The 27158-nt window shown below is 42.3% G+C and overlaps 3 protein-coding genes across 8 annotated transcripts in view; 2 read left to right on the top strand and 1 right to left on the bottom strand.

The window, feature by feature from the left end:
- Nucleotides 1-6312, top strand: part of tmem62 (transmembrane protein 62) — a 9623-nt gene extending 3311 nt beyond the window's left edge. For both annotated transcript variants that reach the window (XM_020607962.1, XM_020607961.1), the window contains exons 8-14: nt 223-345; nt 1266-1421; nt 1821-1980; nt 3369-3582; nt 3678-3773; nt 4477-4595; nt 4915-6312. In XM_020607962.1, the coding sequence (XP_020463618.1) occupies nt 223-345; nt 1266-1421; nt 1821-1980; nt 3369-3582; nt 3678-3773; nt 4477-4595; nt 4915-5235 (1189 nt within the window). In that variant the 3' untranslated portion in view covers nt 5236-6312. The remainder of the gene's footprint in view (nt 1-222; nt 346-1265; nt 1422-1820; nt 1981-3368; nt 3583-3677; nt 3774-4476; nt 4596-4914) is intronic.
- Nucleotides 5432-11147, bottom strand: ptgr2 (prostaglandin reductase 2). Its single transcript, XM_020607963.1, has 8 exons — nt 10875-11147; nt 10628-10746; nt 10015-10206; nt 9678-9848; nt 9061-9270; nt 8662-8871; nt 8492-8531; nt 5432-8400 (listed from the first exon to the last, which is right to left on the bottom strand). The coding sequence occupies exons 1-8, from the start codon at nt 10909-10911 to the stop codon at nt 8321-8323; spliced, it is 1059 nt and encodes a 352-aa protein (XP_020463619.1). The 5' UTR covers nt 10912-11147; the 3' UTR covers nt 5432-8320.
- A 321-nt stretch (nt 11148-11468) lies between these two features.
- Nucleotides 11469-27158, top strand: part of mideasb (mitotic deacetylase associated SANT domain protein b) — a 23067-nt gene continuing 7377 nt past the window's right edge. Inside the window, exons 1-8 of one of the 5 annotated variants that reach the window (XM_020607956.1) lie at nt 11469-11626; nt 17279-19062; nt 21073-21345; nt 21923-22265; nt 22551-22617; nt 24140-24282; nt 24621-24724; nt 26539-26614. In XM_020607956.1, the coding sequence (XP_020463612.1) occupies nt 17548-19062; nt 21073-21345; nt 21923-22265; nt 22551-22617; nt 24140-24282; nt 24621-24724; nt 26539-26614 (2521 nt within the window). In that variant the 5' untranslated portion in view covers nt 11469-11626; nt 17279-17547. Of the gene's footprint in view, nt 11627-11665; nt 11845-13793; nt 14510-17278; nt 19063-21072; nt 21346-21922; nt 22266-22550; nt 22618-24139; nt 24283-24620; nt 24725-26538; nt 26615-27158 lie in introns of those variants that run through there. The other 4 variants (XM_020607957.1, XM_020607958.1, XM_020607955.1 and 1 more) reach the window with 4 other exon arrangements.

Here is a 27158-nt window from a genome sequence, read left to right as displayed (position 1 = left end):
TATTTATATATATTTATATGTGTGTGTGTGTGTGTATATGTGTGTATATGTGTGTATATGTGTATATATATGTATATGTGTGTATGTGTATATATGTATATATATGTGTATATATGTATATATGTGTGTGTGTGTGTGTATATATATCTATATGTGTATACATATGTATATGTATATATGTATGTATATATTACATCATTTTTAACATTTGACTGTGTTTAGATTTGCTGTTGCATATCTATGTGGCCATCTGCACACACTGGGCGGCCTAATGCCCGTCCTCCACAGTCGACATCCCCAAGGCACCTTGGAGCTAGAGCTGGGCGACTGGATGGACAACCGCAGGTATGCTATATGACATGATCACAAAATATTTCTGTATTGTTTTTAGAGCTGGACCCAATTAGTCGACTATTTGGGTATTTGTTCTTTGGGTAGGTGATTGGTTTTATTGGTTTTTAATTTTAGTATTCAAATATTTGAGACAGCAGGAAATATCAGTGCAGTCTGAGTCCAATGATGAAGAGGAAAGAGAACATGATGGACACAGCTTGGTCTGGGAGCTGAAAGCGTTGGAACAGTTCTCCATTAAATCATGCGTGAGACATTGTTAAAGCACAGACAGCGTCTCCTTACTGTACTAATACAGACAGGCAATGAACTACAAGCTAATTTTCATCCAAATGGCTGTGAGAGATACCACAGAAATATTCAGTAGCTTCGCTCTTAGACACATTCTTTCCAATCTCAGTGTTGTATAACCACAAGAGACCAGTAATCCATTAAGTGATTTTGGTGACACTAGGCTACTCTAAGAGTGAATATTTCTGTAGTATCACTTCTCGCCGTTGTACTTTGTAGATGGTCCCTATGCCCTTGTCTTGTTCATGTCATGAATGAAGCCATGATGACCATAAGGTAAAAATGCCATGTGTCTTAATGACAAGTAAATGGAACGTGTGTTTAACAGACTGAAGAAGCTGCAGTGTTATGGATCTCATGAGCTGGAAAGGGTTGTACTGTATAAACACGTGCTGTAGCGTGATCTCAGCATCATTCCAAATGCCAGCAGTAGGCTTTCCTGGTCAAGCAGTCATTTTATGAGGGTCAAACTATCATGGGAATATTGGTTTTATGGCATTATGGGGAAATGGAGTTACCCCTTGGCAGAGGTTGCACTCTCCGAGTGCTGTCTAGTTTTTAGTCATTTGTTTCTCTTATAATAGATTGGTTTTTCAGTACAATCTTCTCACATCTTCTTCCAGGTACAGGGTTCTGGCCTTTGACCATGACTTGCTGAGTTTCTCTGACCTGAGGTTTGAGCAGTGGCCTGCAGTGCTCATCACCAACCCCAAGGACGCGCAGTACCTTCACCCAGGAGTGGAGCCGCTGGCTCGGATACGAAGATCGACACACATCAGGTGTCTGTTCTGTGTGTGTGTTTAGTGGAAGATTTTATTAGGATTGATGGTGATTTGAATCCATGTGTAGGTCCAGGAAATTTTAGAAAGATTTTTTTTAAACATTTTGAAGTGGAACATTTTCAAACATCTTTGACATTTCCTTATGAACTCGTACACTTACATCAATAAAAATGCTGCACATGTATCCCGCCACTGTCTGTCACTATGTGTATTATGATGTAGACGTGGGTCGAAATAGATATTCATATATTCTTAAAAATGTTTATTTTTTATCTAAGTCATTATGAGGCCTTTTGGAGATATGCATGCTCATCATAAAATGTTTTACACTGCATGACAGCATTTCCTTTATCAAATTTCCAGTATGAAAACATTTCTTTTCCTGGTTCTCAACAGGATCTTGGCCTTCTCAGAGGCTCCAATCACAGCGGTGCATGTGAGCATAGACGGGGAGCCTCTGGGGAAAGGTCACAATGCCGGAGGACCTTTGTATGTTCTGCTATGGGATCGGTCTCTCTATCTCACTGGTCTGCACACAATCAGAGTTAAAGTGGAGGTCAGTACAGTGTTCACTTATCTTCCTCTCAGAGTGAGTATTGTGAGACTTTTAAATATTTGATAGGTCTTGATTCATTTTCATAGTTTTGTTTGCCTGAGTTGAATTATGATTCAACAGTAGCTATGTTAGATCTGCTGTCTGGGCACTGTGACTTTGAAACAGCATCTAATTACACTGCTCAAACTAATTAGGGGAACACTTAATTACACTCATCACAGTATAACATCCATCACATCCAGTCTCAGTAGCATGGTGGAGATACTGGGAGACTGACCAGGAGAGCTGGACAGGGCCATAGAAGGGCAACAATCCAGTAGCAGGACCAATATCTGCTCTTCTGTACAAGGAGGACCACTGCAAGAGCCCTACAAAGCACAGCAGCTACTAGTGTGCATGTTTCTGAACAAACGGTCAGAAACTGACTCCATGAAGGTGGCATGAGAGCCTGGCATCCTCTAGTACGACCTGTGCTCACAGCCTAGCCCTGTGCAGCTCAACTGACATTTGCCAGAGAACATCAGAATTGGCAGGCCTGCCACTGGCGTCCCATTCTTTTCACAGATGAGAGCAGGTTCACACTGATAACATGACAGGTGAAAAAGTCTGGAGATGCTGTGGCGAATGTTATGCTACCTGTAACATCATCAAACATGATCGGTTTGGTGGTGGGTCAGTGATGGTCTGGGGAGGCATATCCTACACAGACCTCCATATCACAGCCAATGGTAACCTGACTGCTGTGAGGTACTGCGATTAAATCCTCAGAGCAACTGTCAGACCTTATGCTGGTGCAGTGGGCCCAGGTTTCTCCTGGTGCATGACAGTGCCCGGCCTCATGTGGCCAGAGTCTGTAGGCAGTTCCTGGGTGGCAATGGCACTGATGCCATTGACTGGCCCTCACGTTCCCCTGACCTAAATCCAATTGAGCACCTATGGGACATTATGTATTGGTGCATCTCACAGCACCAAGCACCACCACAGACTGTCCAGGAGCTCACTGATGCCCTGATCCAGGGAGTAGATCCCTCAGGATGTTGTCGGGATTGCATACAGGCACACGGAGGCCAAACACATTTCTGAGTTGCATTATGAATTCATACAGCTTGGAAAAGCCTGTGATTTCAATTTTTCACTTAGATTTTCAGAGTGATTTTGAATACAGCCTTCCATGGGTTGATGAATTTGGTTTCCATTGACCACTGTTATCTCATTTTGCTCTGACCAAATTATACTATGTACATTAGTAAAGGATTTTAACTTGAATAATTTGTTTGCCAAGATCCAGTGTGTGAGTTAGGTATTCCCTTAATTTTTGTGAGCAGTGTATATTTATGGACTTAACAAATGGCTCCTTTCTTATTGTTTGTGTGTGACCTGTGAGTCAGGACTCAGCAGGCCGGTCGACGGTTCGGGAGCAGCACTTCACGCTGGAGGATGAGCTGACGCCGAGCTTTGGTTTCGTACAGTCCTTCATCCTCCTCACTGACCATTACATCCTGGCCCGACTGGCCTTCATATTGATGATACTGCTGAACGTTGGTGTGCTGGTGGCCTTCAGGCTCCTTCGTGTTCCTTCTGGCAGAAGTGAAACGCATAATCGTAATGTCATTTTAATTACATGTAACTGAAGTGCAATTACACTTATATACATTGTATATATTGATACATTTTTGCTTTGTCTTTGTCATATACAGGATTGTTCTCTCAAGCATGTATGTCACTCCATCTTGTCAGTAAAATAGACACCTTCTACTACTCTCTGCTGCTGTTCAACCTGTGTACAGCCATAGGTGGGTCAAATGCGTTGTTTAGTTTATACCTTGGGCTAAACATGTCTCTACATCTAAGATACATTTGCAAAAGATTTGTGAATGAAAGACTCTGATCTACTAGGTAATATAATTGTGTTTGTTACATTTGGCAGCACGAGTAAAACAAACTAAACTAGAAAATTGCATTTTCTGAAGAAAATGCGTATGGATGCTGAGTGCTGAAAGATCGCCCTGAAAATGCTGAACATTTTGACACCTGAATGCTTTTGCTAGCTGAAAGTATGCTGAAGTTGGAATTTCCCTATTCACTTGAAAGGGGCAAAACTTTCAAAAAATAAAGCTAAATATTTCAAAAGTATGACATTTACAAAAGTTCTGAATAAAAGCATGAATGTCCTTGAAGAGCTGAACATTTTATTAGATGAAATAGAATTTTCCTATTCATTTGAAATTTGAATGGGGCAAGATTTTCAAAATAAAGCTAAATATTTAAAATGTATGAAGTTTCGAAAACTTCTGAATAGTAGTATGAATGTCCTTGAAGAGCTGAACATTTTGATAGCTGAAATTATTGTATGGATGCTGAATCAGCATCCATACAATAATGTAAAACTGCTGGTTCGCTTCACAAGAAGCCCTTGCAATTCTGTGTATGTTCTTGTATAACAAAACTCATCCGTGATCATAATATCCTGTGGTGTTTCCCCATCTCTCCCTACAGGTCCGTGGTTCATAGGAGAATTGATAGATGGCCACAAGGGTGCCTGCTTTGTCTTTGGACTGTTCATCAATGGACACTTCCTGGAGGGCAGTCTCTCTTATGCTGTTGGAGTTTTTCAAGTAAGAAAATGACTTTAATTTAACATCTACCTCAGACCTAAACTGCTTAGGCAACTGACAGAAAATGAGCAACTTTTTTGATAAGTGATTAATTGGCAGAAAAAGCTATTGGCTCACAAGCCAAACCGGTTGGAAACCACTGTCTTGTACTTCGGTTCATTAATTTGGACTTGGACTTAACATGTTCTACAACCCTTTCAACTAAATGTGCATTTTCTGTCATTGCCTTGCTGTATTGTTATTTTCTGGTGAAAGCATCTGCATCTATTCTGAGGGCTTCAGAACTGCACTAATCACATGTAACTGAACTAATTCCCAGCTGCTGTTCTTCAACATGCCCCTCACCTTTTACCTCTGCTGGAGCCTCCACCACCGTTACCGCGGCAACACATTCCGATCCCACTTCCTGCGGCCGGGCTGCCGCTGGCAGACTCTGGTGCTTCACCTCTTCATGCTGCTGTTGCTCATTTGGCAGGTCCACTCCTGCTACTTTCTCCTGCAGACCTATGGCCCCATGGCCTTTTTCCTGTCTCCTGTCCGCACGTGGGCGTTAGGGCTCAGTCTGCTATTGGCCTATCGTGCCTGGACAGGCCCCACCCCTTTCATTCGTGACAACAGCAGGAGCATCTCTCCCTCCTGACAGTAATTGCACTGTACCACCATAATTTCCCCTGAGCTTGACTCACAGATATATTTTGCTGTCTGATTCCACCCTGAAAGCCTCAATTTTGCCCACACAGCAGCCTCTTCCTTTTTCCAAAGCCATTTCACAGTACTTCATTCACTATCCTCTTTCTAGGTACTATTGTTTACTTAATATACATATTGTTGTAATGCACAGGTGAGCACATTTCTTGCCATATTCATAGCAATATGTATAGTGAGGAAAAAAAGAAAAAAAAAAGCTAAACATCTTTGATACCTTATGGGTTAAATAGCCTATTTGAGCTATGTGAGGACTAGTCCAATGTATTCTGCAGTTGACAGTATACCATATACGAGCTGTAATCTCTTGTGGTGTAAGCTGACTCATTTACTTGAGCTTTAGCATTTTTTGAAAGTGTTGCTTTGGCCAAATGCCACTTCACCACTGCCAAAGGATGAATAAGAAAGATTTCACCATTCATCAGTCCCTCCAGGATTTTGCAAAGTTGGAATTGCAACATTTAATGCAAGTTTAACTATTCCCTGTGAGTTCAGTGTGACCATGCAATTTTGTCCAATCACTGCAACTTTTGCATAGATTTGACCAATCATCGTAGTTTCCTGCGAGTCTCAGCAATCACAGCAGCAATCTCCTGTTTAAAACTTTGAGCCATATGTCTCATGTTTTCCAACGATTATTACTAGGGATGTAACGATACCAAAACATCATGGTACAATATTGCCACGGTAAAAAGTTGACAATACGATATTTATCACAATATTAAAAATGAAGAATGAGCAAGGCAGTTAGCTGATGTTCTGCATGAGAGCGTCTGTGTGTTGGGGTGGGGGTTAACTGTTTTGTACCGTGTGCAAAGTTGGGGTGGAAAACAAAAGAAGTCATGGATTGACAATTCTCTATCACATAACACACCTGTAGGGAGCATGTGTATGTGAGAGACATCACTGCATGAGGCAGAGGAGAGAGAATGGCTATTTGAAAATAATTTACTTAAGACATTCACAGCAGCGAGGTTTCCATAACTCTATTTTTAATTAATTATACCAACAAAAAAAAATGCAAACAATAGGGTGTTTTGGGCTGCAACAGTCTCAAAAAGCCCCTGCAAAATCCTGGAGGAACAGTTTTATTCTTTCCTCTAAAAACCATTGTGATTCACTAATGAAGGCTAAAGGTGCCAAACGGATTCTCCTGTTTACCTTCTTACACACAAATTGTGGATATCAAAGTGTCATTTTGCACACTGTAACCTTTCCTAACTTCCCATAGCTCGCAGGGCGTGCTGGTTGTAGTGACTTTGGTGACAATGATGCAGAGACGATCATAATTACAGGAAATCCAAGGACGGAAATGACAAATCAAACAAGTACTGAAGTTGATCTGTGTACATGTAGTTAATGATTGAATGTGTTTTTAAATCAATATTTACATTACACAAACTACCACTAAAACCATCTCGATATTCATATCAAATACTTCAGCGGTTTTCACAGATACAGAGAGAGGCCGGCCTGAAACTTCACGCTCCTTCAGACGTGACGACAGAAAGAAGCTGTTTGTTTCTCAGGAATGTGAGCACTTGAACAATAGGCTGGTCCCAGTAGTATTTCAGGACAATGTTTTTATAATCCATAGTAGCTCAGTGAACTAAAAACCAAGTTAAACAATGCAGAAGTATGGTGGCTAAAAACAAAATGAATGTCTTATAGATGTGGTGAGATAAGATGAATCAGTACTATGCTGTTTTTATTTATTTATTCTGATTGTATTGTGTCATTTTTGATTTTTCCCTCATGTTATAATCACCCTGGAATTTGTGATTTTTCATGTGCCTCAGGGTGAGTGCAGTAAGAAAGATATTAGAGCACTCCCTGGCTTTGTTCACAATGTTCATTCCTTTTCTGTACTGGTGTGAGAGCAGTCAACTACATCTTTAGCACTCTAATTCAGTCCTATCTAGTCAGTTGTAGCAGGTGCCTGGATTCCACAAGAACAAACTAAACTAAGAAAGCATGTAAATAGGATGAAGACCAGATGTATCAGGTCTTTTAATAGAAGTACAGAGTAAGAGCCTCATATTTATCTTTTGGTTTCTCTTTCTGGTATTCTCTTCAAACTATACCCAGTGTTGGCTTTACTAACTTATTTTTCTCTCTGCATAGACAAGTCTTTTTCATTTATACAGGAGCACTACCAAGTGTATAATTCCAGCATAAAGACTGATGTTTAGAATTTGTGGACTTATTTTTGGAGAGTTCCTCTCTAGTGAAGTTCAGTGCCTCCCACAAGCTATGTAGTTTGTCCACCAGGAGGCAGTATTGGATGGTTTTGGAGCATAACGATAGGCTGTGCCACCAACAAATTATGCCAGGGATGCTTTTTTTTCTTTGAGACCAGTTAGATGGTTTACTGACACTGATGCTGCTGATTATGGTTAACTATAAATCTGTCTGTGATTCGTCTGTACTGTACACTGATTTGACTTCACACAAAAAAGCCAGACATAGACTCCACACTGCACTGGTGTCCACATCTGCATCCTTGCCTATGTTCACTAAAATAGATAAATGAGGAGAAACCTGCCACATATTTTTCTTGTGACAGCTAATCTCAGAGCCAATCACCATTTTATTTTATTAATGGTTTATAGTGCTGTGAAATAAAAATGTTCATTACAATAAATCATACAGTATTTTGTGTTTGACTTCATGTCATTTCTAAATAATGTGAACAAGAATATGGAGCCCCATAACTGACAGTTAAAAATATCAGTGATTTAAAAATTATGACTATCAAATTAAAAGTATGTTAGCTAAGATGAAGTGTTAAAAGATTTATCTCAGTGTCTGCAGTCCACATGTTGGAAGTGTCCTTGGGCAAGACACTGAACCCCCAAGTTGCCCCCGATGGTTATAGACACTGAACCCCCAAGTTGTAATTTTTTCTATTGCGGATCCAGTTGTATTGCAATATCTTAAGAGAGTTCATTAAGTTACTGGCAGAAGCATCTGTAGGTTAATTTCCCACGGCGTCTGGTGAGAGCAGTGTCTACCGGATACTATGGTGATTTTCTACACTCTGATATCTTTATGATTTGCTTGCCAGTGTTTCCCCCTTTCATCATAGAACAAAATGCATCTGAAAGAAAATGAATAAATGATTCAAGTTGTGCCAAGTCAAAGAAATGAATCATACAATCAGGAAAGTATGAAGATTAAAACCCACATACCTCCCATATTTTCTATTCCATTCACCACAGTTTCCAGCACCTGCAAAATAGAAGAAAACTTGCAAAATAATTATGCAAGAGACAGACGGGGGAGGAGACAAGCACCATGCAAAACAAACAAGGATACTCACAGTCAGCCATATATTACAGTATTACCATTACTTCCTTACCTTGATTTGGCCTGATTTAACATAGTGGCTGAGCTCACAGAGGGCAGCATCTGCTTTGCTCATGTAATTAAGCACTATAAATCTCTCTCGGGTGATGTTCTTTCTTTGTATGGCTTCTTGTATTTCCTTGCTTAAAGGTGGAGGATATGGCACATCCTTGTTGTACTGAGAGATCTGCCCACACAGAATCACGTGGCTGCCATTGTTCATCTGAAAGTAAATAAAGAAGCAAATCAGACTGAGATTATAAGACACAAAACACTTCAGAATGTATAATCAGGGAAAGAAAATCCAACTGACACAACAGAATTCACATTTTTCCAGTCAAATAAACAACATACAAAGGAAAAACATTACCTAGTTTATACTTTGCAAACACAGACACAACCCAAGCAATACCTGTGCTATTACGGCATCACTGATGGCACCACCAACGTTATCAAAGTAAACATCTATTCCATCAGGGCAACACTCCTTGAGCCTTTTCGGGACATCCTCTGTGCGATAGTTGATTGCAGCAGAGAAGCCCAGATCTTCCACTACAACTCTGCACTTCTCTTCAGAACCACAGATCCCAACAACCTTCACACAACCATCTAGCTTGCCAATCTGGAAAAGGAAAACAGAGCAAAAATGATATAGTCACAGCCTAACATCTTTTTTCTCTGCAATCTCATCAGTGTTTATGTCGCTGTCTGTGGTTAGCTAGATTAGATCTCCTAACCTGAGTATGGTTTCTGAAATACACAGTTCCCACCAACCATTCCAGTCTTAATCTTTCTTTAATTTAAATACATTAAAAGATCACAAATATTTTAATTCATTCCAGTTACTTAGTTGTATTTTCATAAAATAAAACATAACTGAAACCCAGAATATGAAAGTATAAACATGAAGAAACCCTACAATTTTAATAAATGTTCTCTGAGAGCATTTTGCCAATGTCTCAGATAGCTTTAGCTATATGTACACATCAAAGCCTTATTGCACATAAATCTGGAGTTTGCTGTATTTACCTGTCCAGCTATGGAGCCACAGGCCCCAGCTGCAGCACTCACCACCATGGTCTGATTGGCCCCTTTGATCACATGACCTTTCTCCCTTATACCCAGCAGAGCAGTAAGGCCTGTTAAGCCAATTGCACCCAAAAAGTAGGACAAATGCCCATCAGCCAACTGTGGATCAACCTGCAATAGACAGAAGGTTATAGTCACATCTTATACAACATGGCTTTCCTGTCACATGTGGGATGCTGTCAGTGTATTATTTATTTATTTATTTATTTATTTTGCTTGGACACAAATCACAGTCATTCTCCTCTCTGGAAGATGAAGTAATAACCTAATGCCACACCTTTTGTAAGCCACTTCCTTTCATAATAGTATGGGTCTGCCAAGGCCAGGTGACTGAGGTGACCACATCGCCCTCAGTGCAAGTGCTGCAGCGGCTGGGCTCGACCACACCGACACCTCCACCATCCACACACACATCCAGCTGCCATGGAGTCAAGTAATCAGAATCTGTGGCTTCATTCATTCTGCATCGCTGTGTAGCAAAGACAGAAATATAACACAGGTGGAGATAGGGGTGGATTTTTGCTCAAGTCTTTGGCTTGACATTTCAAAAACTCTCTAAGCATTTGCATTGTATGAGGCACAGAACATTTCTTTGTTGTTTAAATGGGATGTGCTCTCAGTTGTTGAATATCTAGCTTATGCTTACATCATTTAAATGCACTTATTGGAAGTTGTTTTGGACAAAAACCTCTGTAAAATGAATGTTATGTAATGTTACCCTTGCTATAGATAACACAGGTGACAAGAAGCTTGAGTCCTTGTTTCCTTACTGAACTAAAACTTTGATGTTAAATGTATAATATGAACGGAAACGTTTTGTTTTGTAACATTTATTTATACCAAACATTCGGACACACACACACACACACACACACGAATTGTATCAATACCATGTAAGGGTCAACTGAGAGGTAAAGCGTCCGAACTAGCACCTCCCCATCCTCCAGGTCAGGTGCTAAAATCGTCTCCTCCGCACGGAAATTTTCAGGAATTGGCGTCCCGTTTTTACCTTTAAATGAGTATTTTGAGTAAACATTAGCCGCACAAGAGTAGCATGTTGCAACGCAGGATACAAAAAAAAAATTTAACTCCTGATATGAATATATATATATATATATATATTTTTAAGTTGCCTACCTGGTCGTGAGTTGAGAACGACTTTCTGCACCTGCATTATCGAAAAGTAACCTTGAAGAAGTGCTTGTTGTGCTAACCAGACCTGGCAACAAAAGTCAGGCTTTATACACAAGAGAGTCGCGTTGTTAAAAGGGTGTAACTAAACTAGTCAACTACTTCAAAATTATGCTCCAAATAGCGTGTTTACACTAGCGAACCGGTATTCTCTCCTTGTGATATGGCATAAGTTAAAGCCCGCAGACCATGGAATCATTCCATAGACTCAAAGCCGTTAACGTCTTAGTTTGTGCAAATCAAGACACTTCCGTGCTAGCAGCTTCCGGCTTCGCCTAAATTCCCGAGATATTTTTATGAGAGTTCAGAAACGGGTCACATTTTATTCCATATCTATTTTAAAACATATGTAATGAAATAGATAATGGGAGTTCCATGTGATGTCCACTTTTTGTCTAAATGCGAATACGAGGTGGTTAGTTATACAAGAGTGCGACATAATTTCCCCAATGTTCCGGGGTAGCAGATGTGTACTATCTTCCCAGTCATAGGTGGTCTTTTCCTATGTGCTGTTGAACCGTTAAGGCAACTACAGGAGCCCAGAAGCGGTACGCGTCCTTAACAACATATTTTATTACACCAGTTCATCAACACTGCAGCTGTTGAACTTATCCCGCAGTTAATTTAATAGCATGTGTCATTACAATGGACGTTGCCAATGCAGTCGTTCCGGTTCTCATCAGAGATTATAAACGCGGGTAGGTCCAATAGAAAAGTTGCAATATACATTCTTGCTAGCTAAAAGTGTTTCAAAGTGGGAAGTGACGCGCCGTGGGGGAATTTGAAAAAAATAAAAAGTTTCTTGGGTTTCATTGCTGGGTTAACACTAGCTCACAGTAAACTTTGGCTGTGGATGGCCACCATCGGATAAAACGGGGAAATTACGTCTTTGTGTGTCACGGAGAAAGAGTTTAATGTAAGTACTGCAAGGATATTCGCTTATGCATGCCAAGTCATGCTAGGTATTTCGTTAATGGGGCATCGATGGTTCTGGTTCTGCTTCTGCTTCTTCTTCTTCTTCTTCTTCTTCTTCTTCGTCTCCTCTGGAATTTTATGGTGGTTGTCATCCTTAGCGAGTCGATGGTTTAGTGCACCATAATGTAAATGTGTTGTTTCTGACAATATAGCTGCAAATAGCCGTGGTGAATGTAAACGCATAGCTTTATCTGACACGATCAGCCCCGTCACGTCGCACAACCCCACGAAATGTCACACAAAGTCCTAGAGGGAAAACACCCAGTTTGCATTTCAGAGTGTATGACCAGTGGTTGAAGCTACGTAACGGAAATATACTTTTTACTTCACTATATTTATCTGACAGCTGCAGCTACTTTGCAAGTGATGATGTTAAAAACCATATCAGTAGGCTATAAGTACTATGTATTATTAAGTAGTAAATAAAGTTACCACCAACTTTGCTTTATGTTCAAGGAAGGGATTGTATTTTTAAATTTTGTTATTGCCATTTTTACTTTAGCAAAGGATCTGAGTCTTTCTTCCGCCACAATATGACACCTATAGCTCAATGTTAAATAGTGAATTTTATATAGCAGATGAATTATTATTGTACTTGCAGAATATAGGAATGTGCTTTCTAAAAAAAATCTTTCAATAATGACTGCTTTTAAGATTATCTAAAAAAGTATTGCACTGAATTTTACAACATATTATTAGGTTTTGTAACAATACAGAATGTTAGGGTTGTACCTATAAATTCTGTACAGTACATAAATCATGTTTAAGAAGCTGAAACCATAATATTTTTCGCATTTTTGCTTAACAGTTCACTAAATGAATAATTACTTAATTAGTCGCCCATTCATTTTCTGTTAATTGTCAAAGCAGTAAAACAACTAATCATTTTAGCACTACTGTTGACTCCAGACAGGCTGTTTTACACAAACATAAGACCCACCCACACCAGTGCAGTGACAGTCACTGGAGGTAGTCGTGTCACTCTGACTCGACTTGTTCTCAACTGCATCTGTGAATGTTTTCAGTCTTTCCACATTATTTTAAGAGCCAGAGAGACAAAGGGAGAGGCTTGGAGAAGCAGGCAGTATAGCCTTCCCATTATAAAAGCCTTTTTTCCACAGAGACTAACATTTTGACTTGTTATAGTAGGAAATGCACTGTAACTATGGGTTCTATTCAAGAGGCCTATTAAAGGGAGCCAGCCAGCCAGCAGGCACAATACCAGGACCCTGACACTACAGCCAAATGGAATTAATTGTATTGTGTGTTTCCAGTGTCTTGTCTTTCTACTGAAGGACACCTGCATGTACTGTAGTTGCTGATTCATCAGCTAATTGACTTCTAGACTAAATGATCAAAATATATTACCTTTCATTTTGTTGACTTATGATAATTGTGTCAGGACTGTTTTATACAGATGGTTGTTCATGATGATCAGGGTCACTCGAGCTGTCATTTTATTTGTTTGACATTACATCACTGAGTGGGCCACAGATTGCCTTGCAACATCTGGGGCAGGTTAAACATTCACTGGGTATTATTTCATCCTGAAACTCATGTGAACACGTGTAGACACTGAATAACTGACACTGTTTTTAATAGCAAATTGCCGTCTTCAATGGCAACTCTCAACAAAGTCTAAACTATTGATTTTATCCTGAAATAGGCATTTTCACTTGTCATAGCTGTAAAAGCACGTGTAGTTAATAACATTGTTTGTTTTATTGGGTGCCTCAGTAAGCTTTTAGAGCACCTGCATTTGGCAAATTCATTGATAAACAGAAAATAATTGGCTGATTAACTGATAACGAAGACAATTGTTTGTTGCAGCCACAGATCATTATATCGTTGATTAAGTAAAAATACTCAACTGCTTCCTCTAACTGTCTCAACATAAATGTATGGGGCCTTTCTTCAGATTCCAGGCCCTTCTTGCTGTGTCATGTGGCTACAATTGTGAAGTATTTCACAGTGCAAAAGAAAGACTGATTCTTAAGGGAAAGCAAATGTAAAAGTGAGTGTGTAGCCGGTTGCGCCTTTCCCTTTCGTCCCCACGGTCCACCCATGTGTGTTGGAATTTCCCGCATGGACTGAGAGGGGATCTTGCTCAGTAAATTACAGCGCCTTGCGTGTCAGAGGAAAGCCTTTTATGGGCATGGAAGTGGGTGTGGCCAGGGAGTTGGTGGTAGAGGGCGGTATCACAAGACAAGCAGAGGCACTGAGAGTCTGGATTTACAGCGAACGGCCTCTTTACAAGCGTGAGTGTTTTGTGTGCAATCCTTGTGCAATAATGTGCAACAGACGGCGGTGGCATTGCGCTCGTGTTTCTGCAGACTAGCGCCTCGTTTCCGACCGGGAAGGACTCTGTTTATGCACCGACATCGACCTCCTTTTTCTCTTGACTGTTGCGGGGGGTGAAGGGGAGAGAAGTAGGCTAACAGTGTGTGAGGTCAGCAGTGTAGCATGAGTCAGTCTCTGGGATGTATGCAGTCATCATCGGACGTCTGTATTGTGCGGGCCTTCTGCCGCTGCTGGACGCACAGAGCTGCGAGTGTGCAATCCTGCGGGCAGAGCTGCCGCTTGTAGCAGCTTTCATGACAAACACAGTAAGTATCGCGGCAGACGGGGCTGGAGCCGCGGTCTAGATGACTGTGGCGTTGTTGTTGTGATCGACAGTGCATGTTGGTGTGGCCACAGCTTACTGACAAAGTTTTGTTTACCTCTCGGAGACGGACTGGACGCACATCGCACGTCTGTAGGTAGGTAGGGTGTGTTTTAATGTCTCAGAGCGGGATGACTGCACCGAGAGTGCACAGAAAGATGGGTGACGTATTAGCCTTGTTGACAAGTTGAATCGACCCATTTGTGTCTGTTGGTTAGCTCTGTGACCACACTTCATTGTTGGCTCGGGCTGTTGCAGAGGGACATGGCATTAGTGACCGGATAATCCTTTTTATGCAACAAAGGGCTTCTCGAAAATCGTATTGAGTTGACTGGCCACAGAAAGTGGTGTGGACAGGGGTGGTGGGGTGCCAAGGAAGAGTCCTGTAGTGGAAGTGCTCGGCATGTTTTTCTCATATTTTCTATTTTTGTCGCAGGCCGCATATGTCTCCTGGTTTAAATTAGGAAACAGCGACGGATTCAGACGGCCAGTGGTGCTTGACGTTTATTTTAAGCCAGTTTGCCATGTTAGTTTGTTTATTGGGCTAAACCCAGTGCTTGTGTAAGGTTGCACATCGTGATGCGTCACGATGATCCCTCGCCTCATGGAGTGTGCGCCTGGGTAGTGCAGAGTGCTCACCCAGCATGGTCGCTCTGCAATCAGCAGTTGTTTTTGCTCCAAAGCAGGGTCACGCAGCTGCAGGGGAAATGTGGTGTACATTTACATGCACATTCATGGGTTTTGACAGCATGGCTAGAGGCATGTTTAACATCACATGACATTCCTGGTGCACACGCGTAGTTCGTTAGAATCACTACTGGTCATTCAGTTTCCTTAGTCTTTGGTGCCCATGAGCCAGTGCAGGATCTGAACAGCTGCGAATGTCTATTTTAAGAAAAGTGTGTTGTACTAGGGCACCGGGGTAAAAGGTGACAATTGTTGCTCATTTCCTAGATTGTCAGAAATAGCCTTTGTCAAGTTCATCTTGTAGAGTTCCCAGTAATCATTTATGTAGTCGTCTTGACAGATTGTATTGTCCTGCTGCAGGTGAGCACTTTATGTGATTCTGGCAGCAAATATGAAGTCCTAGTGGGTTTCTCTTTGGATTTTTGACTGCTGCACAAGAGTGTCAGTGGTTTATTTTATACAGATGGAGCAAGAACTGCAATTTTAGCAGAAACAGTCAGGATCTGCGTGCATCTTGAAATTTGGCAGACTGCACTGTCAAAATCTGCTCCAAAACCTGGCCACCAGATAGTATTTTTGATAATCATAGCAGGTTACCATGGCAATTGTCAAGTTCTCCTGCAAGCTATCAAAGCCTGCAAGGCCATTTTGATGTTTCCCTTGAAAAGATTGGTTCATCGTGACTCATGCTTGCTCACTTTCAGTTGCCCTTCCTTTCTGAGTCTGCAGCCACAGTTCAGGGGGCATGGACTCCATTTTCCACCTCTTAGTCACACAGTTGTAAAAGAGTGGTTTCTGTCACGTTCAACTTGCTGTCTGTAGTTTGGCGGGAAAGATTACTTTCTGAGACAGGCTATTTGAGCTTTGAGAAAGGTGGTAAAGTTGCAAGTGAACCTTAATGATGAGCTTTTTTTTTCTGTGTGTGTTTGTGCTTTAGTCTTAGATCATTAAACATGGTGCAGTAATATGTAATGCAATGACATTTCTAGGAACTATTGATTAAGCTATCTCAACTGCATTCCTGCACTCACTTCTTTCTTTGTTACACTATATGTGACATGGCTTCCCGTTTGACTAATTAAACTGTCTTGCCTGTGTGTGTCTGTATATTGCCCTGCCTTTGAAGTTGCTTCCTCTTTCTGGCTTAGATCTAATCTCTGTTCCAACTATCCTAAAAATTCCACTAAACTATAGCTCCCCCGACCTATTAGCCAAGTGGTGGTAATAAAGTAACTGTGGACCCTCTTTGCTAGGCTGTAAATCTAATAAATTTTAGTGTTTTTGTGAACCAGTCTCCTTGATTTTAAACAGTACTCCAGTTGGCTAACACAGTAAATACTGACCAGTGATTCAGTAAACATATAGGGTGATAAATAGATATGTAACTAAATAAACATAAACACAACTGTGAGATTAAAATATATAAACTTATGTAAGCTATATAATAAAAACCCTAACTAATTATATTCATTTCTATCTAAAAATGAAAATCACCCTAACAGCATCTGTTTCGGATGCCTCCTGGGCGCCCTTCTAGGGAGGTGTTCCAGGCATGTCCCACCGGAAGGAGGCCCCGGGGAAGACCCAGGACACGCTGGAGGTACTATGTCTCTCGGCTGGCCTGGGAACGTCTTGGCATTCCCCCGGAGGAGCTGGAGGAAGTGTCTGGAGAGAGGGAGGTTTGGGCATCTTTGCTTAGACTGCTGCCCCAGCGACCCGGTCCTGGATAAGCGGAGGAAAATGGATGGGTGGATGGATGGAACTGCTTTCCTAAGGAATAGTATATGTTTTCACCTGCATGCTCCACCTTATGCGTGTCATGTGAGCCTAGCAAATAATGACACAGTTCAGGCCTGCCCTCCCCCTCTAGTCTCATACCCGATACCTTTCAGTGGAGGTCTATTGTTGATAAAGCAAACAGCAGTTTGTTACATGGCTGAGGCGGGGATGATAATGAGAGCCCCTGCAGTGACCCCTTTAGGCTGATGGTTCCATGCTTGACCTCCCTGTCATTTTCTTCATGCAGGATGTTGCCCATGAATGAGAAAACCACAGACTTCTTCAGATCTGCTTATCCCACGTTGGCCACCACTGAGTGGGTTCCAAAGAACTTCAGAGGTGAAAAGAAGATTATCTTGTTGGACCTGGCTCCTGCTCCCACTGATGTCAGTGTAGTTTTACAGCTTTATTTTTTTGTGGATCCCCTTTGATTTTTGGATTGGTATATTCAGGCTCATCCAGTTGGAGCATAAATAGTTGGTTTGGTTGCACATATTCACCTGGCTTGGCTCATTCATGCTTGTCATGAGCGTACCAACCCAGCAGAAAGCCAGCACTAAAAGAACAGGCAAACGCATCACGTTTTTCAACGATCAAAGTGTAGCAATGAAGGAGTCCTCTCAGCACCCCGAAGGGTCATATTACGTCCCAGGTGGCACTGCCTCTGACCCTGGACAGAGTGAGGCTGCCAGTACTGTGACCTCAAATCCAGAGGGCCCTCACATGTACCTCAACTCTGTCATCTTCAGCCCAGATAAGGGTGATCAGAGCAGGGGTCATTATCAGCAGACTGTTCCTATGAAGTGGGCCCCTCAGGAGTCCAGTCAGCAGCAGCCATCACTGTCCCAGCAGCAGAGAGCTGCTTCTTGGACCACTGTGTCTAACTGGGGACAAAACTTTGCTAATTACATTGGAGGAGTTAATGTAACAGACTCAAGGACCCATAATGCATTCATTAAGTCCATGCATGAGACCTCTGGCTTACAGCCACATCAGCAGCCCCCTAACAGAGCTCCAGACAAGCTGCCTCTGGGGGCCAACTCTGCAGTTGAAGCATACAGGGATGCAGTTAAAGCTCGGGGCCTGGACTGGGAGCAGCAGCAGCAGCAGCAGCAGCAGCAGTCCCAGGCCTTCCAGGAGACCTTAAAACCTGGAGCACTAAACCGCCAGCAGCACAATACATCCCACCCTGGAGGAAGCTCAGTCTTGCAGCCTTTCCAGTTGGCCTTTGGTCAGCCAAAGCAGCACCTGCCACCATACTACCAGACCTTCCAAGGCAACAGAACAACCCTACCTAACCCACCTAACTACGCAACACAGACAAAACCCCCACACCAGTTACAGCAACTACAGAAGCAAGAGCAAATGCAACGCCAGCAACAACAACATCACATAATTCAACATCAAATTCAGCAGCAACACCAACAACAAATAATTCAGCAGCAGTTACAGCAGCAGCAGCAACAATTACAGCATGAGCAGCAACATCAAAAGATGCAGCAGCAACAGCTCCAAATTCAGCAGCAAATACAACATCAGCAGTTGCAGCAACAAAACTCTCATGTGCTTGACTATTACCCAGGTGCACAAAATGCACACCCTCACCCACATCCACAGCCCGTGGTGGTACACTCCCAGGAGTCCTCTGCTCCAGCTCCGCTAAAGATCCAGGAGCCAGTCATCCAGGACATCACTCCAGAACCCCAGCAGCAGTCAGATCCATTGCAGCCGCCTCTTCAGTCTGAGCCCCTGTCTCAATCGCCGCTCCAGTCCCAAACACAGCTTCGCAGATCCCGACGGCTCTCCAAGGAAGGCGGGGCACCATCCGACAACCCTTTTCTCTCTGTCTCTTGGAGCCAGGCAGCCCCAGGGCCCCAGGGCTCCCAGAACGGGGCCCGTGACATCCAGGCAGCCCCAACAGGCGTCATCCAGAGCACACGCAGGAAACGCAGGGCATCCCAGGAAGTCAACTTGGAGACCCTTGCTCAGAAGGCCTCAGAAATGGAGTCTCTACCATCACATGTTGTCAAGGTAAATACTCATTTTCATTTGGAGGTTGTTCAACCATTCTTGTTTTGTTTTTTTATCTTGCATTCTTTTACTCTTTTCCTTGTCTTTCCTTTTTTCTCAGTTTTTATTTATTTTTTACTTTTCTGTACATAACCACAGAAATAACCTTAAATAGAAAAGGACTGAATGTTCTGTAATGATCATAGCTTTGCAATTTATATCGAACTCGCCGCTGAGAGCTGGAAATAACTGTGAATATCACAGTGAGAGCTAAAGTTCAGTTTTTCTAGTGTCATCCCAGGGTGTAATTGCAGTAGGATACTCCCCAAACAAGAGCAAACTGCCTCGTGCAACTGCCAGGGGTACTGTGCCAGAGCTTGCGTTGTTTGTGATTAGCATGTATCTGGAAGAGATGCTGAGTGTAATCAGCGCCTAGTGAAGTGTACACCACAGGCCTGAGCTGCTCAGCTCTAATAGATCTGTAGCTAAACAAGCACAGGGAAAATATATACTTTATGGACAGCTTCATGTGTGACTTTTCAGCTCTCAAAAATGTTTTAAACAAGCTGCTGAAATGACCTTAATTGCACCATGTGAAGTCCTACAATTATCTGTGTTTATCTGCTGAATGTCTTCATTGTGCAACAAGTCCTGTTGCTAAACAGCACTGAGTCAGTATGTCTGTAGTTCAGCATGGCTGTGCACTGGATTTGCCTCACGGGTAGTTGATCATACAGGCTGTGTTTGGTTACATGCCTGCACACCTCCCCCATGTCATCAAAGGAGAGAAACCAGCCTGGCCTCGAGTGCCCTCCCCCCTCCCTGCATATAGAGAGAGAGGGGTGCAGAATTGTCCTGCCTGCAGTGCTCAGCAGAATATCGCTCCACCACTTTGGCGCAAGGGCTGGAGTTTTCCACCAGCAATAATGAGTCCAGATCCAGCATAGCCACACTGCTGCATGCCTCTCTGCCCATGGAAGGTGCAGCGTGCAGCGCCACTGTGCATTTGTCTTCAGCTGGTCTACGAAGTGGTGGTTTAGATGGCTTTGAAGTTGCTCCAGAGTTGATCGTTGCTGTAAAACACACAGGCTGCTCATGCAACTCATCATGGGTTCTCAAAAAAAAAAACAAATGTGAAGAATGCTTTGAGGATTTGACAAGCGTGTACAGTCTGCACCTAACAGTGATATCAAGCTAAGACATGGTAATATTTTGAATTTTTCTCATTTGTTTTATTTTGCAGTGCTTTTCACAGGTTCATTTTCTGTGTTTAGGTCCTGTAGGAATACATGTCAGGCTTGTTTAGCGTTGCATTGACCTGCCTGTCTCCATTTGACCGTTGATTTTGTTTTCATTACATATTGTGTTTTTGAATGAGGTGAATAACAAGATTTCAAAGTTCCTAATTTACTGTATTGATTATAGTTTGACAGGCTGCTCAGGTGAATTAACAGACACCCAAGCCAGTTGTGGTTTAGGATTTATTGTGCTGTGCCTGTCATGGAAAGCTAAGCTATATTCATTTAAAGTTGTTAGGGTGTTCCATTCTCTACACTTGTTGTGTAGTGCACTGCATCAGCTACACCAGTTGAATTTGTTCATTGTTGCATTTGAAAATGTGTCACTTGCAGAATGATGATCATGTGAGCTGCACTTTCAGGTCACTGAGGACTCCATAGCAAGCCAACAACAGGATGAAACTAACTTTTAACTATTACACAAGCCTAGTTTGGAGTTTGTTTGCTTGTTTTACCTCTTTTACTGTAGTGAACAAACCCTGGTGTTTTATTTTGGATTAGTCTCACTTATTTGGTCTGTTAGATATTATAAAAATAGTGAAAAGGGCCCATTATGTCAGCATATTTAGAGCAAAACCGAAAGGTATTCAGTTTTCATTCATGAATAACTTCAATAACTTAAAAAGCTTAAATTAATACAAAAACAAACTTAACAAAATTGCTCCTGTTGTTTTATATTAAGGAGAAATACTTTTATAATCAGATCCCACACATCATCCACCATCTTTGTTAGGAGCCCCACAGGCCGTGGAGTCCCACCGAATCAGACGGTCTGAACGCCAAGCGCCCTCAAGACGACAGCCTTCTTCCTCTTGTCATCCCCGTGTCTGTTCCAGTACGGAGGCAGGAGCCCTCCTCCCCTGACAGAGACGAAGATGCCCTGGCCTGCACCTGGTCTCCCAGGCATTCAAACCCCCAGGACATCGGCCGCACAGACCACAAGCCCTCTGTCATTGTCACCCGGAGACGCTCGCTCAGGAACTCCTTGTCGGAGAGCTCCGATCAGGTGTGCACATCCTCATTCCTTGCTGCTTGTATTCTCATTTTTTTACGTGCCAGCAGAGTCTGTTACTCTTTACTTTAACTGGTAATTGTTTATACACTTACAGACCTAATAAACTGTCAGAATGAAATCAGAGAAATGAAATCAGAGAATTGGGTGTAATAGGTTGACGTGCCGCTGTATTTTTCATTCTGTTTTCTGACAGTCGGCTATTAAATCCTTGAACTTGTATCACATCACCTCACCGTGATTCTCTCCCTTCCCCCACCATGCTCCTTGTCTCCCCTTCCACCATTTCACTCATCCACACTTTTTTCCCTTTCCTGATTTCATTTGGGGGGAGATTTGGTAAACTGATCTCAGATAAGGCAGATTATCAGGGTTTAGTTTGGGCCTTGTACATTATGTACCATACAGCTGAGGACTGGGGCACCTTGTTCTTCAGGATTTTTCTGGATAAACCTACAAGATGCCAACAGTTTATGCATGTGTGTTTTTTGTTGTGGGTTGAAATGATGCATCACAGTGCACGCACACACTTGACATAAATTTACTTGCTAAAATATTTTTTCCTCACCAGAATGGTGGCGCTGAGGGGGAGAAAGATGAGGACGGCAAAAAGTCCAAACGGCGCCCCCGGCCAGAGCCCCTCTTCATCCCACCACCTAGACCTGGTTTATTCATCGCCCCGCCTGTCTACTCCAGCATCACACCCTACCAGAGTCACCTACGCTCCCCTGTACGCCTTGCCGACAATCCCCTCACCATTCCCCCCTATACGCCTCCACCAATCCTCAGCCCTGTTCGTGAGGGCTCGGGCCTCTACTTCTCCACTTTCCTGTCCGCCGCTGCTGCAGCCAGCAGCCAGGGTCTCCCACCTCCTGCCACTCCAAAGTCAGCCACACGCAGCCTGTTGCGTTCCAGTAAGTTGGAAAGTTGAGATAAGTTCATAAGACCTCCCTGAATTATTCACAGACACTTGTAATAAGCATCTGGAAATAATATTCCACATCATCTAATATCAGACATGTTAGTTAATGAACAAAAGTATAAAGACCTACTTCATGACCTCATATTAAATATTCTTGTTTTTAAGCTACATGATAGAGAAGAGTTTTTTTTTTACTATATCGAAATATAACTCCTGTGATTACGGCAAAATTCTTAGACACCGTCACTGAGTGGATTTTGTATTACTGTTCCTTTAGACAGCTGCGACATCACACCACCAGTTCTGTCTGCTATGAGTGAGGCCACTCCGGTCAGCATCGAGCCGTAAGTATTTCCTTCTCCACATCCCAAAATCATCTCACTTTTTTGTGGAAACAGTGGATTTAGGGGTTGTGTGTCATTTTCAGAGAAATTATATGGGTACTCCAGAGCATGTATTATGGAGTAGTAGTTCTGCAGTCAGTTATTCAAACTATAACACTGAGTTGAATCATGAATCGTGTTAATAGAGAGCACAGGCTTCCTTTGAAGCGGCCTTCCACTCCACCGTCGTCACCACTGCAATCTTCTGCCCTGTCATCCACAGCCAGCATTAGTGCCAGCTTTCACCTTCTGCTCTAACTTGACAGCCTAATGTATCACAATAAAAGTGCATCCTATCCATATTAACTACCAAATGAAAGCCTTACAGCCTTTTAAAAATACTGCCAAACAGGCTAGCTTTGTTTACTCCTTAGCAAAAGTTTTTAAAATTATCTATCAAAACATACTGAAAATGACAGTTGTCTTGTTTAGGAGGTGCAGTTTTAATATCAGATTGCAATCGGTGTAAACTATGGTGACGAATGCACTATAGGCTTTACTACACCACCCGTTCGAGGCAGGATTATTGCACCAGTTTTCCACCATGCTTCAAATGTACCAGGCTGGCATGGGGTGGGGTCAATGGTGACTCTGTTACTCCATAAATGGTAACGCAGCCATTGATAGCTTGGATGTTTAAAATCAAAGACATCGACTGGGTGTTTAACCCTTAAATCATTAGTCAGAGATAAGTTTGTCTTTTTTTGTTTTTGCAATGACAGTGAAGTGCAGTTTATGGGGATGCATTGTGCAAGCTGTTGTCTGACTGGTGCCAGCTGCTCAGCAGTTAGTCAAGGATGAGCCAGTGAGGCTGCCAATAAATCATGCTTTCAGCTGGGTCTGGTGTACTCCCAAACACACAAGAGCCATGGCAGTTCAACACTTAGCAGCCCACCTTCCCTGGGGGAGGCTGCCAGAATACACACACTCGGCTGGAAATACTGCAGACCCACTAGAAATGCAGGGGAGGGAGGGGGCATGCTTAAACAGGATAGTCTGTTAATGTAACACAGCGCTGTGGTATCTGCAATCAGCCCTTTCAGGATTTGCATGCACTGGCTGGATTAGGAGACGTTCTTCCTGCTTGACCACGACCTTTGTCCCACTCCAACATGAGGACCCATTTAATTTCGGGTTCAGTCAATTGAAGAGGTGCATTCAGTCTAACATACAAATCATGAAAGCATTTGCATGTTATTATGCTGAGAGCACAAGTACAAGAATTTCAGTGCTCACAGCCTGGAGCCTCAAAAATTTCCCCCTGACTATTTAAAGATCATGGCAGAAAGAGAAACTGGGAAATCTAAATATGATCTCAGAAAGTATGGTGGCTTGACTGGAATATTTCAAATCAAACAAAAGTCATCTCAGGAGACTTTACAAAGTAAGGTCTAGGTCTATTTAAGAGTGAAAAAACACCTCACAATAGCAAAAGCACTTGATGAGTTTAGATCAGATTGAGTGTTTGATGTCCTGTTCCCAGACGAATAAATATTGGGTCGGGGTACCAGGCCGAAGTGCCAGAGCTGAGGCAGCGGTCAGCTGTTGAGCTGGATCACCATCAAGCGGACCTGGTCTGGGCTCCATTGGATGAGCTGGAGGAAAAACCGGACTTCCAGCAAAAAGGTGAGAAAACTACATCATACGGTCTTTTGTAAGTTTTACATCACATGAAATTAAGAAAGTACGTGTTGGTGTATTATGTAGTTTATGTTTTTCGTTACAGATACCACTGTATATGTTGCAGCATGATATGGTTAAATATAGTTAATTGTCTCTGTAGGGAAGTTTTGTTGACCCACTATAATAAAAACTAAAACTACACACTGTTGAATATCAACCATTTATCCTCTAATTTTTGATGTTCATTCTCTCCCTTACAAATGAAAATATCGTCACCACTGTAAAATAATCAAGTGTGGATTTTCCCTGTCAAAAACTATTGCTGTTGCTATCTTTTTCAGTGGAAGACTTCATGCACCTGGCCTGCTCCAGTGTTTTGTGTGGAGGAGGCACCAACCAGGAGTTAGCCCACCACTGTCTCTACGAATGCAAAGGTGACATACTGGTGAGTGAAGGCAGAACAGTCTGTATTGATTGGCTGCACAGAGATTTCCATGATTAATTGAAAAATGGTCAGATGTTCTTTGGACTAAGCAGACTTGGATTTGTTCAGGTTTTCTCCTAACCCACAGCAGCATGTTTTCCTCTTTAAGACTGAAATCTGTTTTCCAAATAGTATTGTAGCGACTGTAGTGAGGTGGGATGAAAGAAATGATTATTACTCATAGCAGTGCAGCCTTGTATCCAAGAGAATTCAATCCAAAGTCCAACCAGAGTGCATCTTTGTCTTGCAAATACACTGAAAATACATGAACAACAGCTCAAAAATGTGATAGATGAGAGAGGAGAAACCTGTTTACTGACCAGCTGCATGTAAATGCAACACTTAAATTATTGAGGCTGATGCGGTGCATGTACACGTGTCCTTCGACTTCCTGCCTTAACCTGCACTCTCCCACTAACCCAGTTTCCTGTGTGCATGTAAATGTAGTGATTGAATGCCCCCTGTGTGATCAGTTAATCATTTCTGAAAGGAAGTGACTGATCTGTGGAGTTTCTCTTGGCTCTGCTGTGAAATGCAGATGACTGAGACAGTGAAACTGAAGCAGAGTAATGCCACTGGGTAGAGCAGTGCACATGATGCACTGGATTCATCGTAGAGAAAATTAGTTGACTATTTTAATAACTGGTAGTTTTCTCAAGCAAAAAAATCAACAAATATTGTTTTGTGTGATGATAAACTTTCTCGTGAATTGATTGTCAGACAAAACGAGGCATTTGAAGATGTCTCCCCAGGCCTTGGGAAACTGGTATTTCTTGCTTTTTTTTTAAATTAAAATGTATTTATTTATTTATTTATTTGCTTGTTTGTTTGACAATTTATAGATCGTAAATTAGTCAGTCGTTTGCAGCTCTAGTGGTGTAGCCAAGTCCCACCTTGTTTTGTCCTGAGACATTCTCCAATACAGAGGCTACACTGAACTTGATGAGGGGGAAGTTTCCCAGGTGAAAATGAACAGCATTACACTGTACTACCCTTGTTGTAAGCTTGCATTCGCCCATAGGAGTCTGATTGGTTAGTTGGGGTCTCCACCTATAGTACAGTGATGATACATCCTGTCTCTAAGTATCGCATCGCTGTCAGACCACTAATGATGTCAGATGTATGTTTTGTCCATTCTGGGCTACAGTATAATACATGGCGGCCTCCATGATAGGGGACCTTTACACTGTGTATTACACTGTCTAGAGAGGGACATAAACTGCAAGTCCAAATCTGTACTTCCATTACTGAAGATGAACGAGCTGGAGTTGACTCGACACTCTCAGAGCATTGTGCGGTAGTAAACTGGTGGAGATATCAGGCCTCAGCGACCGGCACTGGTCCAGCGTTGTCAAGGAAACTATGAGGTGGTGGGTGGCAGGGAGGGGGGCTGCCAGAGCACCCACTCTCTGCAGCAGCCCGCCTCAAACTGCTGTGTTTCAGCAGTCCTGCACAGTCAGGTGGTTTCTTCACAAAGAGCACAAAGTTGATTGGTGTTTTGACAAAGCCAGCGAGTGTATAATTGTGATTTAATACATTCAGGTACTTGATACTTGCGGGAAAAATAAGAACGGAGGTTTTCTCACTCCCCGCTTACCCATAAGCAGCAGATCCATTGTTTGCCTCTGTGTGTTTTTAACAGGTTTATAAAGCACAACAGGCACGCCTAATGGAGCAAGAGTCAGCTTCCTTGGCAGGAGTGACCTGCTCTTTAAAGTCTCATATCAATCACTACTGTGCAGATAATGTACCGTGCTTGTTCAAATGTTTTTCAGGCTGCTCTGTCACTGCTGATGCTGAGGAATCCAATTTTCCACAAGTCTCATCATCTGTCGAACTACCACTACTCTGGTGAGTCATTTAAAATTTTATTAGTTGGTAGATATTTGGCTTTTTTTTTTCGTACCATAATAAATGGTTACGCTTTTCTTGAAGCTAAAACAATGAATTGACTAGTCGATGGTCATAAGAGCAAATATTTGATTATCAGGGATACCAAAATTACAATACCAAATTTAATCTCAGTTGTTTGCAGTTATTAGATTTCTTTGATATTGATCATTTTTGTGTTTTAGACTGTTGGTTTAAACAAAACAAGCTGATTGGAGATATCATCTTAGGTCTTAGGACGGTCTAGCAGTCACTTTTAACCATTTGCTACTAAATTGAGTTACTGTAATTGTTCAAACTTCAAAAGAAATGTTCATAATGAATTCAAAATCCTAACAAGCATGTATATTTGTGCCATAGTTGACATCATGTGTGTGTAGACAGTTTCCTTTCCCCATAACCAATAAACAGTGATGGACTCTCTAAGCCCCTCCCCTGCCTCTGAGTAATGACAGCTGTGGCGTAGAGGTGGGGGGAGTGGGTGGCTGGGGAGGGTTGCTCCGGG

This window comes from Monopterus albus, unplaced genomic scaffold, assembly GCF_001952655.1.
Source record: "Monopterus albus unplaced genomic scaffold, M_albus_1.0 scaffold90.1, whole genome shotgun sequence".
Lineage (NCBI taxonomy): Eukaryota > Metazoa > Chordata > Actinopteri > Synbranchiformes > Synbranchidae > Monopterus > Monopterus albus.
Note: the sequence above shows the minus strand (reverse complement) of the source record. Positions and strands in the feature narration are given on the sequence as shown.

What these genes read in the sequence shown, in the direction of transcription:
- ptgr2 (XM_020607963.1), bottom strand. Translation starts at nt 10,911, where the DNA reads ATGCAGGTGCAGAAAGTCGTTCTCAACTCACGACCAG. An exon ending in GTGGCTCCATAGCTGGACAG is followed by an intron (nt 9,271 to 9,677) that starts GTAAATACAGCA and finishes TTCCTTTTCCAG; the next exon opens with ATTGGCAAGCTAGATGGTTG. An exon ending in TTAAATCAGGCCAAATCAAG is followed by an intron (nt 8,532 to 8,661) that starts GTAAGGAAGTAA and finishes TCTATTTTGCAG; the next exon opens with GTGCTGGAAACTGTGGTGAA.